Source organism: Manihot esculenta, chromosome 15 (genome assembly GCF_001659605.2).
Source record: "Manihot esculenta cultivar AM560-2 chromosome 15, M.esculenta_v8, whole genome shotgun sequence".
NCBI lineage: Eukaryota > Viridiplantae > Streptophyta > Magnoliopsida > Malpighiales > Euphorbiaceae > Manihot > Manihot esculenta.
In genome coordinates, this window is record NC_035175.2 from 11,445,121 (window position 1) to 11,464,082 (window position 18,962).

At 33.6% G+C, this 18,962-nt stretch overlaps 3 protein-coding genes across 7 annotated transcripts; 2 read left to right on the plus strand and 1 right to left on the minus strand.

The window, feature by feature from the left end:
* The first annotated feature begins 443 nt into the window (after positions 1-443).
* On the plus strand, positions 444-2,973 carry LOC110601527 (endonuclease V). The gene is made up of 9 exons (XM_021738692.2): positions 444-605; positions 705-987; positions 1,093-1,155; positions 1,319-1,358; positions 1,761-1,825; positions 1,977-2,093; positions 2,200-2,328; positions 2,406-2,462; positions 2,608-2,973. The coding sequence occupies exons 1-9, from the start codon at positions 589-591 to the stop codon at positions 2,890-2,892; spliced, it is 1,056 nt and encodes a 351-aa protein (XP_021594384.1). The 5' UTR covers positions 444-588; the 3' UTR covers positions 2,893-2,973.
* A 3,881-nt stretch (positions 2,974-6,854) lies between these two features.
* LOC110600836 (protein indeterminate-domain 5, chloroplastic) lies at positions 6,855-12,181 on the plus strand. 3 transcript variants are annotated; one of them, XR_006348857.1, is made up of 4 exons: positions 6,855-7,501; positions 7,690-8,086; positions 9,835-11,087; positions 11,676-11,881. XR_006348857.1 is itself a non-coding variant. In XM_043951581.1 (3 exons), the coding sequence occupies exons 1-3, from the start codon at positions 7,348-7,350 to the stop codon at positions 11,027-11,029; spliced, it is 1,746 nt and encodes a 581-aa protein (XP_043807516.1). In that variant the 5' UTR covers positions 6,855-7,347; the 3' UTR covers positions 11,030-11,497. The 3 variants fall into 3 exon arrangements, 1 of the variants encoding a protein (XP_043807516.1); XR_006348856.1 differs by lacking the exon at positions 11,676-11,881 and adding an exon at positions 11,914-12,181 and having other exon boundaries at positions 6,857-7,501; XM_043951581.1 differs by lacking the exon at positions 11,676-11,881 and having other exon boundaries at positions 9,835-11,497.
* A 2,905-nt stretch (positions 12,182-15,086) lies between these two features.
* Positions 15,087-18,727, minus strand: LOC110602325 (protein indeterminate-domain 5, chloroplastic). Of its 3 annotated transcripts, none has more exons than XM_021739815.2 (4): positions 18,343-18,727; positions 18,026-18,189; positions 17,477-17,873; positions 15,087-16,424 (listed from the first exon to the last, which is right to left on the minus strand). In XM_021739815.2, the coding sequence occupies exons 2-4, from the start codon at positions 18,162-18,164 to the stop codon at positions 15,290-15,292; spliced, it is 1,671 nt and encodes a 556-aa protein (XP_021595507.1). In that variant the 5' UTR covers positions 18,165-18,189; positions 18,343-18,727; the 3' UTR covers positions 15,087-15,289. The 3 variants fall into 3 exon arrangements, with proteins under 3 accessions (XP_021595507.1, XP_021595506.1, XP_021595508.1); XM_021739814.2 differs by having other exon boundaries at positions 18,026-18,206; XM_021739816.2 differs by having other exon boundaries at positions 18,026-18,242.
* Positions 18,728-18,962: the final 235 nt, after the last annotated feature.

The following is an 18,962-nucleotide window of genomic DNA, read 5'->3' on the forward strand; positions in this document are numbered from 1 at the left end:
GTATGTTTTCCCGGTATGAAAAATAATTAAATCACTTAAATTACAATAAAATAACATTTAATTTGATTAAATTATCTTTATTTCATATAATTACTCTAATCTTAATAAATTTCCCTACTAATAGAAAATTTTAAATAATTAAAAATAAAAAAGTAAATGACAAAACAATTTTTAAGAAATTATAAAAGTAACTATGGTGTTTGAATTAAAAAATTAATACCTTTTATAAATAATTATATTTTTATACAAATTAAATATTAAAAATTATGATGAAAATGTTAAGATAGTAACCTATAATTAATAACGATAAAGTTACAAGCATCTAAGAATATTTTGTTTAGCTTTAATATAGTAGTAATATCTTGGAATTTAATAAAAAAATATTTGAAAAATATATGAGATTACTTAATTAGAAAGGCACTTGGAAAAAAAAGGGGGGGGGGGGGGGGGGGAAGGTAAAGTTCTCAGTAGCTGGAAAGTCAAAAGTTAAGACAGTGACATTTTTATGCAGATTGATTTATCGCAAGTGCTCTGCTAGATTATGAATACAAGTAGCGTGCAGGAGATCACAATCAGCAACATCATAAGATGCCCAGTTGGCTAGAGTTCGTTTCATCTCTGAAATCTCGACCTTTCTTGATTCATCCTCCTCTTTTAATCCAAAGCTAAAACAAAATCCATGTGGGTTGTTGTTGTTGTTGCAGGACTCAGCATTCGCTGAAAAGGAGACTGATCGACGAGGATGATTTCGAATGGAAACTACCCACATCATCAAGAAACAAAACCAGCGTTGAAGAACATGGTGGTCATCAATTGGTGTTGAAGTATGTGGGTGGAGTTGATGTTAGCTTCTTGAAAGAAGACCCATCTGTTGCCTGTGGGTCTCTCGTCGTTTTGGATCTTCAGAGTCTCCAAATTGTTTACCAGGATTATTCTCTTGTTCGTCTCCGAGTCCCTTATATCGCTGGCTTTCTTGCCTTCAGAGAGGTTCTCCTAATTTTTCTTTCACATTTACGAGAACCAGCTTTTGTTTTATTGATATAATTTTCTGATACCCTTTGTGATTTTTTCATCATTCTTCTCTCATTTTAGGTTCCAATACTTCTACCACTTATTGAGAAGATGAAGAACAATCAAAGTCCTTACTACCCACAGGTGAAGTGACTTTCTATTTTTTTCATGCATTAAATTAATTGTTATATTTTTTTTTTCTTGTATATTTTTTTAATTAATTATATTCTGCTGCTTGCTTTGTTTCCACCATGTTATAGAGATTAGAGTAGGCTGCATTTCACTATCTCATACTCTTTGCTCACAGGTGATAATGGTTGATGGCAATGGAATGCTTCATCCTAGAGGCAAGTCTCCTTTTGTACATTATCTCCATGGAACGACCTATTAATTTCTTCATAAATTATATCCTTAAAGAAACTATTTCTTTCCTTTTATTTGTAATTATTTCCATGATTTTTTTTTCTGTGAGCAGGCTAGCTTTTATATTTGAACTGGATTGCAATTCAATATAGATTATTTGCTTAATTTATTCTATTGGGGGACAATTTTTGAGCACTAGGATAAGAGTGATCATTTTGTTTAGCTTGGGTAGAAATAGAATGATGGAGTGAATTTACAATTTTACATTTTAAAATTTCTTTTAATGGTGAATTGGTTTCTTACCTATATATAATTAGAAACCTTTTTTTTCCCTATATATTCTCTTCTGGAAAATCAGTTAAAACTATAAAAGAATTCTTATACAGGTTTTGGCTTGGCTTGTCATCTGGGGGTTCTGGCTAATCTTCCCACCATTGGAGTTGGAAAGAATGTAAGTTCTGATTATGCTAATATTATTAAGACCTTGTCAAAATGTCAATTTCCTTCTGGTCTTCTGCTCATTTGGGATTCATAGGAATGTGATTGTTTCTTCTTTTCTGACTTGTTCCCAATTTTCCCTTCTTTTTGGGTATGTGTTTCAGCTGCATTATGTGGATGGTCTTAATGAAGAGGAAGTGACAAGACTTCTTCAAGCTGGAAGAAGAAGGGGTGAAGATTTTGTTAAATTGATGGGAAACTCTGGCTCCATATGGGGAGCAGTAAGAGATTCATATATATATACATATATATATATATAAACTATCTAGTTTTGCTCTATGCAGCCAGAAGTGTCTTCAAATCATTTCTGTATTTTCTTTTTAACAGGCAATGAGATCACCTAGAGGCTCACAAGATCCTATATATATTTCAGTTGGTCACCGAGTATCACTAGATACAGCCATCAACATTGCCAAAATAACTCGCCAGTATCATTTACCAGAGCCGGTCCGACAGGTGAAAATCTCATTGAATCAAGTTACAAAAGGTTTCTTGTGAACTCCTTGAAATTTATAATATTGAACTGAATGCAGGCTGATCTAAGATCAAGAGACTACATCCGTCAGCATAAATCAACTTTGTTAAATCTGGTAAGAGATGTAACACCTCAGACCCAACTGCTCCAAATTACTAGCGTTTTTAGTAATTGAGCTTAACTATAGCAATCTGGGTGTTTATATTGGCTGACTTGGCAACGCAATTAGTCTTGACTCGAATGTTATGTAATTAATGCAGGCAGATAGTTCCTGGAAAAGTAGAGCTGCAATTGATCTGTTCAACGACCTCGCCATTTCCGGTGTGCTTTGGTTTCCGGTATTCAAAGATGGACTAGAGAGCTTCTGTAGATGGCACTTAACAGATATGCACACAACTGATCAATGTGATATGTTCAGGAGTTTCTTAATCAAGCAAGTTTACTATGAGAACTTAGCTCTCACTGAGCAACAGCTCTTTGCCATGAGGCTCGAGGACTTTCTTATTTCCAATGGAAAAAGACTGCTCAAATTCTTGAACAACTGAGCAGATTTGAATTTAGTTATTTGGCTAACAAAGATAATTAAATTTTGAGCAGGTGATGAATGAAAAACTCTTCCATATCCATTACAGTTGTGTTGATGAGAATGGCTGCATAAGATATAATTCGCAGGAAAGCAATCAGGGCGAGCTGCTTGCTTGCATGTATTCATGTGTATGCGATCCAGCATGACTATCAGAATATCTCCACACCTGTATAACGGAGGAAAGAAAAATAGATCACGTAGCTGGAGTTGGGGGTCATACAAGCAAGGGTGTAACTAGAAAAGGCATGAGCAGTGATGGAAGCCAATAATTTCAGAGAATAATGCATTTCTGAGACATAGCTGACATCTGAAGGCTAAGCCAATATCTCAAGGAAATGGTTATGCGCTTTACATCCCTATCAATTTCTGCCAAATTCATCTAAGCTGCATACAGATCCACTGAATAATACATTTTCCATTTAGAAAAACGACTCGAATTTTATCAAAGACAGAATGAGACATAGTTTTACAAGCAAGAAAATGCGTGAGATGCGGAGCAACAAGATCAATATCTTGGATATGGACCAGCTTGAATTTCAATCAGCTAATTGCTGACTTCCTAACCAGGCCAGTCTGGACTGTGGAAGCAGTCATTATAAACTTTGTTCATACAATTATTTTTTCGTTATAATACCATTCACCTGGTTAATCATATTTCAGTGTCAAAATTTTGAAAAGATTGGGCATGTTTCTTAAACTGACGACTTTCCCTTCTGACAGTGAACATATTAAATGAGCTAGAACAAGGATAGTTCTCCCTTAAAATAATCCCCACCTTGGCAGCACCCTCTGTAGACCCATCCTCTGTACTGCATCCCCATAGCAGGGCTCCGCTTTTTTCGGGTAATAATGCTCAGCTTCCTGAAGTGCAGGAAAAATAAAGAATAAAATTATACCTATTATCAAACTCATCTTAATGTGTTAAAGGCAGCAACTTTATAATGTAGAATAGTTGATTACCAGCAACTTTCGGTGCTACCTTCATTACGATGGTCGTGAAAATCAGAAAGAGTCAGTCCTGGCATCTGATAAGCCAAAGTCATTTTCTTTCGCTTTATCATTGTTATCACAGGAAAAATTTATAAAACCCAAGAGGTTTGAAGATTTCAATTTTAAGGAGAGGAGATGAATGACAGGTCCATATCTTCTTTCTTTGATAACACCAACATGATATGACCAACCAAGAATAATAGGTCTTTGCACTTTGTTAACATAGAATCAAGAATACTAGATTCCTGTTTCCGAGAATTATCCAAATTGGTCCGAAACTATCCCCTGCAATTATCATTTCTGAGAACCTGATCAATGAACTAACATGAAAATTAGCAACCTCAGTTTAATGTGCAACGTAGATCAACTTCCAGTTCTGCTATGAAGATTTCAGTTGTAAGGAGAGGAGATGAATGGCTGGTTCATATATTATTTTCTTTGATAATGTCAACATGATCTGACCAACATGACCAACATGATCTGACCAATTATCCAAATTGGTCCAAAACAACATGAAACAATTTAAAGGAAAAATAAATATTATAAACTATGAAACTAAGACATGGCAGGAATCTTGGACTAACTTACTGAGACAACTCGAGCTTTTCTTGTCAACTTTGACCCAAATACCCCTGCAAAAAAGAAAAAAGAAAAAAAAAATCACTTTCCAAATACAACGTCTCCTTACCAAACAATTATCAGTATTTTAAAATGCACAAAATTAATTATTTCCATTCACAAAAACAATTATTAGTTAATTTAATCTCAAATTAATTAAATTTGAATATACAATTCTTTACTGAAGTGAAAGAGTCATCTTTACACCAAATTTACCTTTTAAGCAAATTTTAATAATTAAATAAATCCTAAAGGATATTTTAGTTATTAATTTTTTGGAATAAATATAATAAAGAAAATTCTCAAAAAATGCAATTAATTAATAAAAAATAATATTATTTAATATTATCATGCAAATAGGCATGTACAGGTCCACCATATATAGTTTATACTCACCAACCTTACTCTGTAACTGTTAGACAATTTTTTTTTTTGAGAAAAAAAAAATCGAAACCCTAATTTGATTGTATGAATTTTAGGGATCGTTGATTTTTCTGAAAATGAAATGGGCTTGAATAGTTGGATTTTTCTGGAAGGGAGAATTGAATCTGCTTAATCAGGTATGGCATTTCATTATGATTATTTTCTTAATTTTTTTTGCATGTCAGGTTTATTCAAGATAAAACTCAATTTGATTTATATTTTTTTTATAAATAGAATACAATAATCTAGATTAAAAAATTAATTAATTACACATAATATATAATTTGAACTGCTAATTTGGATTCTGTGAAATTTATTTATTTTTTTTAATTTCACACTTTTTTGGATATATTTATTTAGAAAATGCATTAACTATTAATATTAAATATTGTTGCAATTTTATTTATTTTTTTAAATATTTTATTTTATTTTTTATTAATACATAGCCATGCATGATGATTAATATGTTGAAATAATTAATTTCACTATTGTCAAAACGACTTCTCAAAATTATTTTTATTTTATATAATATATAAAAACAATAACTATTTACTGATTTTTTTTAAAAAATTTCAATTAGAGAAGGAAAAAAGAGGAAAGTGGAGGGTAATTAGGTAAAAGGAATAAAATTGTTGAAAGGGAAAATACAGAGTCGTCCTTGTTCCAACAGAATCCGTTAGGCGTTATTAGTCGTCTTATTGTTTGGATAACTGTCTGCCTCTTGACTTGTCTTTGTAATAATTATCTCTGCCTGGTCATATTAAATTATATGTTGTGTTATTTTCTATTAAATTTTATAAGAATAATATAAAATTATTTTAAATTTTCAGGAATTAATTTATTGAGAAAAATTATAATTGAAGTAACTAAAAATACTTGAAATAAGTATAACTAAACGAAATTATTACATGGGGATTGAAATGATCAACGACAGCGAAGTGCATGGTTATGGTTAAGCTGTCACTGTAATAAAGGAATGACAAGTATGATGCTAATAGGTATACCTTGTTGTTTGAGGAAGAAAAGATTAGTTGGCTCAAAGGATGAGAACTGTCAAAATGAGGAAAAATAAAACTAGGATTATTACAAAATAATAATAAATAAACTGTCTTAATCAAATATGACTAGAAATCAAATCAAATCAAATCCCACATAAAACCACACATTTCACTTTTTTTTTTTTTTTTTTTTTTAAGCTGAAGTATTACATATGTATTCTTGATTTAAGATTTTTGTCAATGACATAATTACCCTTCTATTATTATTATTATTATTATTATTATATGGTATCTTGATTCCTGATGTGATTGGAAACCTCTGCTGCATGTAGCTGAACCAACCAGATAGCCAAACACAACCTAATGTGTTGTTGACGCCTTTTTGCCCATTGCATGTCACTGAACCTGACTACTGTTAAATTCAAGTACCCTATTCCTCGAATTATTGTTGCCTAAATTTATGTTACTATTCATATTTTTACAAAGAAAAAAAATAATATATTAATTGAATTGATTGATTTATTTACTTTAAGCAAAAGGGTCAAGGTTTTTTTTTTAAAAAAAAAGAAAAAAACAGAGATCAAACTGTGTATCTGGGTTTTGGATAAATGAATTAAGAATTTGAAAGTGGGGATTTGGTATGGAAGATATTCATGTGGGGATGCATATATTATTTCAAATAAGTTTGAGTTTCAGTATAAATTTACAGTGAGGTCCACTCTGTGAGGGAGTGACGAAGGGAAGTTTGTCTGCAAGTGAATAAGAAGATACGAAATAAGAGAGAGAAAGAGAGAGAAAGGTGTAGCTGTTCATGCTACCCTCACTCACCATACCCATGTCGTTTTATGGCTATGGATTGGGTCCACCGACTCTCTCTCTCTCTCTCTCTCACTCACTCACAGAATTAAGCTTTCAATTTTTGCAAAAATATCAATTAACCCAGGAAACTTGAAAAGAGAGAGAGAGAGAGTAAAATGGTTTTTAATGGATATGTGTTAGCATATCTGCATGACACCAAAGCAAAGAAGAACCACAGTAGCCTCCCTTGTTCAAAATCTGGCGTTTAAAGCGAAGGCAACAGTAGAGAAAGTCTTGTGCTGTGCTTCCTCTTTCTTGATTATCTCTCTTCTTCTTGTTTTGCTTAATTGTTATTTTATTTTCTCTAGCTGCTTCAGGTTTCAGAGACTTTCCTTCTTAGGGTTCTCATTTAATCAGTATTCAAAATCTTGAAATGTGTTTTGTTGGCTTTTTGAGATGAGATATAAAGAGGAAATTGCATGTGGGGTTGTGTTGGTTTCTAGATTATAGATTGCATCGGGACAAGGGATTGGAGAACTAATAAAGAGCAGAAGAAGAAAGAAAGAAAGTGAAGTTGTTTCTTGAAGATGGCGGCTTCTTCTTCATCGGTGCCCTTCTTTGGAATTAGGGATGAAGATCATCAAAACCAGATGACACAACAGCATTCCTCAACACCAACTTCATCTTCTGCTCCAGCTCCACCACCTCAGAAGAAAAAGAGAAACCTACCTCGAACACCAAGCAAGTATCACCAATTTTATTTAAGATCTATCTAATATAATTAAGCAACAAAAGAAGACCTTTTTTTTTTGTAATTCCAATTTAGACTTTAGAGTTGAATTAGAAAATCCATTGTCTACCCAAAATTCATTCTTTGTAATTAATTCAGAATTTTCTAATAATTTGTTGTTTGGCATTTTTCATAACAGATCCAGACGCAGAGGTGATAGCACTATCTCCCAAGACCCTAATGGCAACAAATCGGTTCATATGTGAGGTATGCAACAAAGGGTTCCAAAGGGAGCAAAACCTACAGCTGCACAGAAGAGGACACAACCTGCCTTGGAAGCTTAAGCAGAAGACTACAAAAGAAGTGAAGAGGAAGGTCTACTTGTGCCCTGAGCCCACATGCGTCCACCATGATCCTTCTAGGGCTCTTGGTGACCTTACTGGTATCAAAAAGCACTACTCTAGAAAACATGGTGAGAAGAAATGGAAGTGTGAGAAGTGTTCTAAGAGATACGCTGTTCAATCTGATTGGAAAGCCCATTCTAAAACCTGCGGCACTAGAGAATACAGATGTGACTGCGGCACTCTCTTCTCAAGGTAAATTATCCTTTATCCATTAATGGTTCTCCATAATTCTTCTTCTTCTTCTTCTTCTTCTTCTTCCTCTTTGGTTTTAAACTAGCTCCATTCACAAACAAAAAGAAAGATGGAAACGGAAGGAAAGAAAGAGGCGTTATGAGTAGTGTAGTACTGTGGGCTGTTTTGTTTTAGGGGTAAGATTCCTCGAGTGGCAGGAGAGAAAAGTTTCCTTCCCTCGTTTCTTTATTCGTTTCCTTAAGTTTTCTTGCAAATGGGGTATTTCCTTTTTCTTGGGAAAATTGTTTTGGGCATCTTCATATATGAATTTTCACTACTATTGCTACTGTGGTGGAGATAGTGAATGAGCAGAAAACATGCTCCCACGTGAACAATCTCTGGAAACTGCAATGGGCATAGAGGTTTCTTTCAGTGAGGTGGAAAGAAAAGAAAAGAAAAGAAAAATAAAATAAAAAGATTAGAAATCAGTTCATATTTTCTTTCACCTCGGAACCACCGCCATTTTTGGTTGTTTATATTTTCTATTCACGTGTTGCTATGCCATGTAGAGCTTGCTGCTGTGTGTTGTTTACCATGTTTGTTCTCTTATGGGTTGGCTAGATGGGATCAGCTCTGTACTTTTGCAGGTACTCCTTTTTTATATAACGTAGGCCCTAAACAACCCTTCTTCTCTCCTTCTCTCTCTCCCCATCTCTGCAATTTTTAGAGCTTTTATGGTCTAATGGTAAGAGAATTGCAGTGGTGGATTGGGAGTCGATCATCAACATTGACCAGGATGTTCAAAAGAAAAATAAAGTGAAAATCTTGGGTGATGATTTTTTTTCTAGTTTTGGAACAATTCTATATTGGAAATCAAATGCATCATGAGCCTGCAAGTTTTCTTGCATTTAAATTACATGCATATATAATTAAAGTTACAATAAGTCCTGAAATGGACTTGTTGATTGACTTCTTTTCATGATGCTGAATACATTCTCTAGTTGCATTTATTGAGCTTGCAGTTCTTGAAATGGCATTTGATTCCTTGTTGATTGGTTAATGATTTTCAAACATCTGGTGAAATTCTTTCCTTCTCACCTACCTTCCATTATTATGTTTCTGTCTTCTATGGAAATTATAGTCTCACTCCTTTCCTTCACACTCTTCCCCACCTTCTTGCTTTTTTGCCCACTTTAAGTCCTCCATCTATTCTACACCAAATCATTCATCTCTCCATCTTTTTTTTTTACCTCTGAATGGCAACCCTAAATTTCTTCTCAGTGGAGCCAGCACAAACCACTGTCATTGCATTTTTGGACCACGTATATGTATGTATATATTGGGCCCTTCGTTCAACGATGGGACATGTCAATAGGGAAATGCATGCCAAAAACTTCACTGCAGCAACTAAAAATCTATAAATGGATTATATGTGTCTATCGTTCATGGAGATAGTAATCATTTTATTTAAAGCTTTATTTGAATTATACATGTTGTGGGATCAGAATAATACAGTTTTGTATAGGACATCACATGTGGTCTGAGGTAGTTGCCGTATTTTACGTATTTATTCAGTTTTCGACATTTCAAGATTATTTTTCAAAAGTCTATAATTTGATGTTGTAATAGATTGCAGTCTTGGATTCCTGTTTGAAGCCTTTTTTTTCAACTTCCCTTTTATTCTTCTTCTACCTTTAATTAATTAATATTATTTTATCTATGTGATAGTCATTCAGTTGATAGATTCTTTGGCCTAATGATTGTTGCAGGCGTGACAGTTTTATCACTCATAGGGCCTTCTGTGATGCGTTGGCTCAGGAGAGTGCTCGAAATCCTCCTTCCACCTTGAGCACCATTGCAAGTCATTTATATGGAGGTAGCAACATGAGCTTAGGCGTATCTCAAGTGGGTACTCAAATTTCATCAATGCAAGAACAATCTAGTGACATTTTACGACTTGGTGGAGGTGGCCGGAGTGGACAATTTGACCATCTCCTTCCCCCATCTATGGGTTCAACATCGTTTCGACAACCATCGCAGCAAATGCCTTCATCTGCTTTCTTTATGCAAGAACCAAACCAGAATTATCATGAGGAACACCAATCTCAACAAGGGCTGCTGCAAAATAAATCATTTCATCATGGATTGATGCAATTCGCTGATATTCATAGCACCACAAGCAACAACCCTCCTCCCCCTGCCTCCAATCTTTTCAACCTTAGCTTTATTTCCAGTAGCAGCAGTACAAGCAACATCGCTAACAGCAATTTACCACCTTCGGGACTGCTACTGTCCACTCATTTCAACGGCCATAATGGTGCCAGCGGAGACGGTGAAGGATCCAATATCTTCACAAACAACATAATAAGTGATTATCATCATCATCATCATCAAATGACGTCTGGTGTCCCTTCTCTCTTTAGCTCCTCAGTTCAAAATGATAAGATGTTTCCTCATATGTCTGCTACGGCATTGCTTCAAAAGGCAGCTCAAATGGGTTCAACTACAAGCACAAACAGTGCATCATTGCTGAGAAGCTTTGGTAGCTCTTCCTCAAGCGGAATTAAATCAAATAGGCAATTAGGTGCAGCTAACTTCGGAGGCGTTTTCAACGAAAATGACAACAATCTCCATGACCTAATGAACTCATTTGCAACTGGGAATTCATCCCTTTTCGCTTCTGGGCATGGACAAGAAAACTCTTACAGTGGAAACCCGGAGGAACCGAAGTTGCACCAGGGTCTGAACATGAGCATTGGAGGGTCTGATAGATTGACCAGGGACTTTCTCGGGGTCGGACAAATTGTTAGAAGCATGAGTGGAGGGTTTTCGCAAAGAGAAAAACATCAACAGCTGCAGCAGCCACCACAGCCTGGCATAGAAATGAGCTCCTCCTTGGATTCAGAGAGAAATATTACTGCGCAGACAAGCCAATCTTTTGGAGGAATTGGGGACTTTCAATGAAAAAGAAAAAAGTGAATGGATATAGCTGAGATGGAGAAACAGAGACGAGAAAGAGAAGGTACGGCCACATGAAAAAAATAATAACGAAAAAAAAGAAGGGACCCAGCTGTGACGTGTTAAATAATTAAAATTAAAAGTAAAATTCTCTATTTCATGGGTAATTGAGCCTTCTCATTGCTTTTACTGCTCATTTGGAGTAGGAGAAATTAATTAATTGGAAAAAAAAGGAAATAATTTATTAATTATCATAATGGTATTTTTAATATTCTCTGACTCTGACATAGTTCCTTTGAATGGGGACAGCCTCGAGCTAGTACATAAGAGTTGTTGTTTCATTTCTCGTCTTTTTGTTTTTATTTCTACTTTTCTTGTTTTAACCTTTTAACACACATACATGTATTTATACTTCTGCAAGACTTCACAAGTGCTGCTCTTAGGATGCTCAAACAAAATGTCTTTTCCCTTGTCTATTTCATTTTACTCTTGCAAATTATCTCTGTAAATAAGGGAAAAATGTTATTTTTTTCATTCCCTTTGCATGACTAATTACTTGGAAAATTGGGTAAATGGGGAAAATAATATTGTTGACATAGTGAAAGATTTTCTTTTTTCTTTGCTTTTTTATTTTCTTGTGCTTAAATTGCAGATGGCAGAAATTTGTACTACTTCCCAAAAGACAGGGCATTAGAAGCCCCACTTCCATGCAATAACAACTGTGATTGAGACACTTTCCACTGCTTTGCTGCATATATTATTCTTGTTCATGGGAAAATACTTTTTTTTTTTTCCCTGATATAATAATGATTTGGATGATTAATTACCAGCTTTGAATCTAAATTTCTACAAGACCCCATCATCTAATTATTTTCTGGGGTTCCTTGCAGTGTCTGCTTTGTTCCGTGGAAGACAGTGACTCAGAAATATTATCACAGCCATGGATCAGACAGCCGAATTCATCAGTTCAAGCTGTATCTTATCTTCATGCTTCCCTTCAATTGTACCTTGTGAATTTGATCAATCATATTTTGGATAGTGACTTTTAGCTGCAACCTTTTTCGCTGTCTGCTTTTTTGAATTGATGTTCTTCTTTTCTTTCTTTTTTCTTGTTGTTAATTTATTACAGTAATACAGAAAAGTTCAGAAGCTTTCATATATATATATTTATATATGCTGCATGGCTTAGATGGACTATGGAAATTAGCTGCTGTATGAGACAAGAAATGCATCATAATAATGATAACTTGCATGCTTGAGCATGAGAAGCTTGGTGACATGCAGCATTATGAGGACTTTAAGATGGATTGTAACACCAACGACACCGATCAACAGTATGATTTTTCAAGTCTTGAATTTTACATGAGCCACGAGATTGGAATAGTCCATTCTTTGAAGAAAATAATTGGAGGAGAAATTTAAACCCACTCAAATAATTCAAATAATTTTTAAATTCACCTTTCACACCAAATAATATAGAATTATAGAATTATAGATTTAAAGTTATTTGAGAAATAATTTATAATTAAAAATATCAAATTCAATTTAATTTGATATGACTCGTGACTAAAAATATATAAATTTAAAACTTAAGTTGAAACTAGTTTTATTTTTTATTTTCGATTAAAAAGAAAATTAAACGTGTACTCTATATATCTAATAATTTTTTTATCTTGAGTCGTTGTCTTCATTATCTGTAAACCACTTGACTTAGTTATTTTTTTATTATATAGTTATTAAATTAATAAAAAAATATTAAATTAATTAAATTTATTTAATTAGTATTTTTATATATTTTTTACGATATAACCATTTAACATATATACAATAATTATATTATGATTATTAATTATAATAAATTTTATATGGATTTTATTAAGATCGATGGTTAATATTTAATTAGTATACTAAGTGAGAGTTTACATCTTAAAAAGTTGTGAAATTTTGAAGTCGTGAAAGTTAAGAACATAGAGTCTGTAGGCTAATCTTCATCCAAAATCACTCAAGTTTTAATATATTTTTTAATTTTTTTTTATAACTCCTCAAACTTTAATTTATTTTCATTAAATCCTTTTTATCTATTATTATAAGTTTTTAAGTTAATATAAATAAAAAAAACCCCGAAAAATGGACAAATTCCTTTTCTTAGGAACACATACAAGATTCGTCACTACAAAAAGGATAATGGTAACCCCACCATTAACTATTTCATTTATTAACTACTTCATTTATGAATTTTTCCCTCTTCCTTATTATCTATTTTCCTTTTTTTTCTCTCTCTTTCCTCTTTTATTTTATTTTTTTTTATATATTTACTCATACAACTTATTGATTATATATTATTTAATTTTTATAATTTAATTAATATTTTTATATTTTATTTTTAAATCACACTAAAACATTTATTAATAATAAAAATATTAATTAGATACAATTTTTATTTTGAATATTAATAAATAATTTTTAGATATTAATTTAGATAATTTTATGGATGAAGTTTTAACATTTAAGCAGTTATATTGTGCATATTATTTATTAATTTATTTTAAATGTATAATATTTTTTATTAAAAATAAATTATTTAATGAATAAGTTTTTTAAATAGTTATTTACATAATTTTATATATATTTATAACAAAAAATAATTTTAGATAATTACTATTTTATCCTTGTGTAATAAAATTTTAATGTTTAAAATTTAAAAGTAATTTAAAATAATGAATTATAAAAAGTAGAACTATATATTATATATATTCCTTTGACTTTATTAAAAAAATTAAATAAGTGATTATTATTAGAAATGTAATGTTACTTTTAATTGTTTTTATTAATTAAATAAGGAGTATTGATTTAAGAAGAAAAATGAAAAAATTATTCTATCTTCAATTTTGTTACTCTTTTGTTATGGTATTTAATTGTAATAATTTTAAGTAACTCTAAATTTTTTTTTATTATTTTTTATATATTTTAAAATAAAATTGTATATTTTTTAGAGAGAACAAGAAAAGAGAGAAAATATATAATTTTTTATAGATAAAAAGAGAATAAAAGTATAAAATAAATAATAAAATAGAGAGTTTTTTTTTTAATTTATGTTAATATGAAAATTTATAATTATAGATAAGAAAGAATTTAATTAAAATTTAAAAATTTAAAAAATAATTTAAAATTTTTTTAAAAAAATTAAAATTTAGTAATCAAAATTATAATATACTAAAAATTAATGATTTTGGATAAAAATTACAGCAGAAAAAGAGTAAAAATTTTGAAAAAGTTGGTAAGGTGGTGAACTGAGATGAAACGCAAGAAAAGAGATGAAGTTTGAAATTAAAAATGAAAAAGAAAGAAGGTAGTCGACAGTTTCACAGTCACGGACTGATGATTGATTCCATGAAGAGAAAGAAAAGACAAGAATTACGACAAAGCTGCCACATAAGTTTCACTATAATTACAATAAGGAACAATTCTCTGCTGCTTTTTTTCTGCACACTAAATGCCCACACTGTCAGTCCTTCCAAGCTAAATGCCCACTCACAATCTTTCAAAAAGAATCCTAAAAACCCTAATTTTTATCATTAAATTCAAAAAAAAAAAAACCAACAGCCTCGTTGAACGTGAGAGAGCCTCAGGACAATGCATGTTTTCTTGAACGTAGTCAACATGGATAGGATAATTTGCAAATAATTATCAGAGAATGTCAACAACAGTGCCTGAAATTCTGCAATTACTTTTGGGTTTTTCAATTCTTAATTTTTTTTAGGGTTAGGTATTAGGTGAGCAAACAAATTCTTTCACAAATTATAAACAAATCAAACACTTTATTACCAGTTAATAAAATATGTCAATGTTATTACATGTCGAGCTGTTGGGTCGAAGTAGTTAAGAATTGAAAAGAAGATTCTTTAATAAGACTGAAGAGCTCAACGTGACCGAGTCAGTCACCAGGTGTTCTCGTGGACTTCTCAGTTCTAAAAGACTCCGATTCAACAAAACTCCACATGTTTTCAGTAGACGTGGGGATTTGTTTTTTAATTAATATATATAAATTCGATCAAGAGAGAGAGAGAGAATGGTTAAATTTGATTTCTACTGAAACTTAACACATGAGTACACACACAAAGATAGATTAATTGAAAGGATGGAAATTAAGTAATCCTTGAGGCAATTCTTTGCAACAAATTAAAACCCTAACGAAGAGAAACATACATTAATTCATACCTAAACTTCCACTTCTGCTTTGTTTGATTCTCAAGGGCTTTTTGGCCTTCAAAAAGGTTTATTATTTGAGCTTAAATTGATGCCATGTTGAGCTCCACCAATGCTTCTTACCATTTCTCCGACCCCAAGAAAATCTAAGGTCAGCTTATCTGATCCAACCCCAAGACTTTGTTGCAATTTTGCTTCCTCTACATTGCTAAAATTCGTGCTATTATGAAGTTGTTCCAATGAGATGCCGCTGCCTGTAAACCCACCGAAGCTGTTATCTTGCCCATGTCCGCCGCCGAAAATGGAAGAGCCGCCATTGGCAAGAGAATTCATCAATCCCTGAAGTTGGTTGTCATGTTCTATCTGCGTTCCTAGGCCACCATCCCCTACAGTTGCATTTCCAAAACTGTTGCTGCTAAAGTTAGCAGAAACAAGTGGTGATCTATCGGATTTAGTGCCGGTTGATGGAGAACCTCCAAGGCCTCTTAGAAGATTAGAGTTGTTGCTGCTAGTAGTTGAACCCATTTGAGCAGCTTTTTGAAGCAAAGCTGTGGCAGACATGTGTGGAGTGATGTTTTCTTGCTGCATTGAATTGCTATAAAGAGAAGGGATGCCAGCTGAGTCAACATGATGATCACCCATGTTGTTGGAGAAGAGACCTTGACCACCATTTCCGTTGTTGAATGGATTTGGATTCAAGAAGCTTGAATTCACCAAGTTGGTGGCTGTGGTGCTTGAGTTGGCATTGTCGCTGTTACTCATTCGGCTGGGGGCAGCAGCATTATTTGAAAAGAAGCCAAGATTGAAGAGATTGGTATGGGAGGAGTTGGTGGTGGTATTTTGAAGGTCATTGAGTTGTATTAGCCCATGTAAGGATTTATTTGGGAATGAACCTTGATTTGCATCTGACATGAAGAAGGCAGAAGAAGGCATTGATGGCAAGGACGAGGAGTTGGATGGAGGGATAATGTGCTCGAATTTCGCAGCCCCAGCGCTTCCCAGCCGCAACATATTACTAGTTGGGTGATTCTGATCTTGCAATGATGAAATTTGAGAACCCACTTGAGATAGGCCTAAGCTCATGTGGTTACTTCCATAGAGATGAGTACCTATGGTGCTTAAGTTGCTAGGATGCCGTGCGCTCTCCTGAGCCAATGCGTCACAGAAAGCTCTATGGGTGATGAAACTATCACGCCTGCAACAAATTATAATGACGAAGAACTTGATTATAATTTCGAATCTAAAAGATGATAATGATGATGAACATGAAGAAGGTAGAGTGAGGTACAAGGATAGTCTTCTATTATTTGAATATTAACAAAAATGATAACTGTTATTTTTCTCTATAAAAGCGAGGAAATTAATAAATCAATCAAAGTCCAAATGCCAATTCCAGAACTGGCTCTTCAATAAATGAAGAGCAAAATTATTTACTAGTTTGATGAAAAACCAGAAACTCAGAAGGTAGCTCATTTAAGAAACTAGCTTCTTCAATCCATATAAAACCCTCGTTTCCACTGGAGGAATATTTCCATAATCGTGAAAGTAATCATTAATAAAAGACCACTCTCAGGAATCTCTCCGATCAAGAAATAAGGCCGTGGAACATTCTCTCCGGCAACAAAATCAAAAGGAAGAGTGAGAGAGAGAAGGGGAGCATCTCAACCCCACAACCCTAACGTTATTCATGGGAAGAAGTAGCCGGGAGAGCTGAGCCAACTCAGAAGAGAACAAACCCATTAACGTTTAGCCAACTCACATGAGAACAAACCCAGTAACAATATCCTTCCTGACACCGTAACAACAACACGTGAATAGAGAAAAGAGATGAAGGGCGGTGTTATCGAGAAACGAAGATTTATAATTATCATTTTCTGGATACTGTTTTCTTTTCCTTTTTTTTTTTTAAATTAATTTTCCCACTTAATTTCTTCGTTTTTCTTGAGAAGAGACCTCCACTATCATGGCAGTTTCGCAGATTATTCACATGCAAGCAGTTCTTCCATATATGTATGAGTGAAAGAGAGAAAAGGAGCTGAGGAAAAAAAGAGAGCAAAAGATCTGAAAGAGAAGAAAGAAAAGCAGCCAGCCCCGTCCCCTTTTGCTAGCCTTTCTCGAGAACTCTGAGTCCCTAAATCTTTCTTTTAAACCTTTCTTGTCATCGTATTTTTGTCTACAGCCGTGGGGAATGAATGAATCCTATGACTAAATAATGGAGGCTGATTATTAATTAATTAGTTTAGTTACCTTGAGAAGAGAGTGCCACAGTCACATCTGTACTCTCTTGTGCCACAGGTCTTTGAATGGGCTTTCCAATCAGATTGAACGGCGTATCTCTTAGAGCACTTCTCACACTTCCATTTCTTCTCGCCATGTTTTCTAGAGTAGTGCTTTTTGATACCAGTAAGGTCACCGAGAGCCCTAGAAGGATCGTGGTGAACGCATGTGGGCTCAGGGCATAAATAGACCTTCCTCTTCACTTCTTTTGTAGTCTTCTGCTTTAGCTTCCAAGGCAGGTTGTGTCCTCTTCTGTGAAGCTGTAAGTTTTGCTCCCTTTGAAACCCTTTGTTGCATACTTCACATATGAACCTATTTGTTGCCATTAGGGTCTTGGGAGACAGCGCTATCACCTCTGCATCTGGATCTGCAATTAAAATCAATAAAAACCCATCATCCCCAGAAAAATTAGAAATAGGGTTTCATTAATGAGCAAAGTATTGTTAGTTTTTATCATCGGCAGTAGTTATTTGATGCATGAATTGATGAGATATTGGATGTAAAAGCATAGCTACTTGCTTGGTGTTCCAGGTTGATTTCTCTTTTTCTTTTGAGGAACAGTGGTTGGAGCAGCTGTGGATGAATTCTGTTGCATCATCTGGTTTTGATTTTCCTCCCTAGACCGAAAGAAAGAAGCGGATGATGAGGCGGCAGCCATCTTCAACAATCACTTCTCTTAGCTCCTTCAATACAAGCAAATCTAGAATTCAAAATTCAACCGAATTGTAAAAATCCGCTGTGTTTTAAACCCATGAAAAGAAACAAAAGAAGAAATGAAAAAGAAATTTTTTAAGGAAAACATGGAAAATAAAAAAATCTTGGAGTTGGATAGTTACCTAGAAAGAGTTCCAGATAGAAACCAGCAGGAACAAAGAGGGAAGATTTAAAACCCAGATAGAACCAAGAGAAAAGTATAAAAGGGGACAGCTACAATCCGGAGATGAAGAGAAGAAAACAAGCAATCTTTAGACGTATTTTGCTTCTCTTCTTTCTGAGAAGTTGTTGTTTTTATAATATATATATATACACACACACACAGAGGAAGATATAAAAAAAAAAAAAAAAAAAAAGAAAGAAAGAAGAAATTGATCCACTCGGTCTTAATTGTTCCTCAATCATTTATTGGGATGTACATGAGAGTTATGGACAACACATACATGACCACCATACACATAATCCTTTTCTCTCTGTAACTTCTGTATTTTCTGATGATTTTCCGTTGCATATAAATCTGCAAAAGTGTGAGAAAAGATAAAAATGGTGATGGAGTGTGAAGAGTAAAATTTAGTGGTCGGTCAGTGTTAGTGTGTCACTGTATAGGGCAGCCAAATGGTGTCGTATGCGGCGAGGATTGGGGGCCACCCCTCTTTCCCTCTGTAAGCCTTACCCTCTTCTTCCCATTTCTCCTTCTCTGATTTCGTATCTTCATGGTAGCAACAGGACAAGCCTCCCTTTC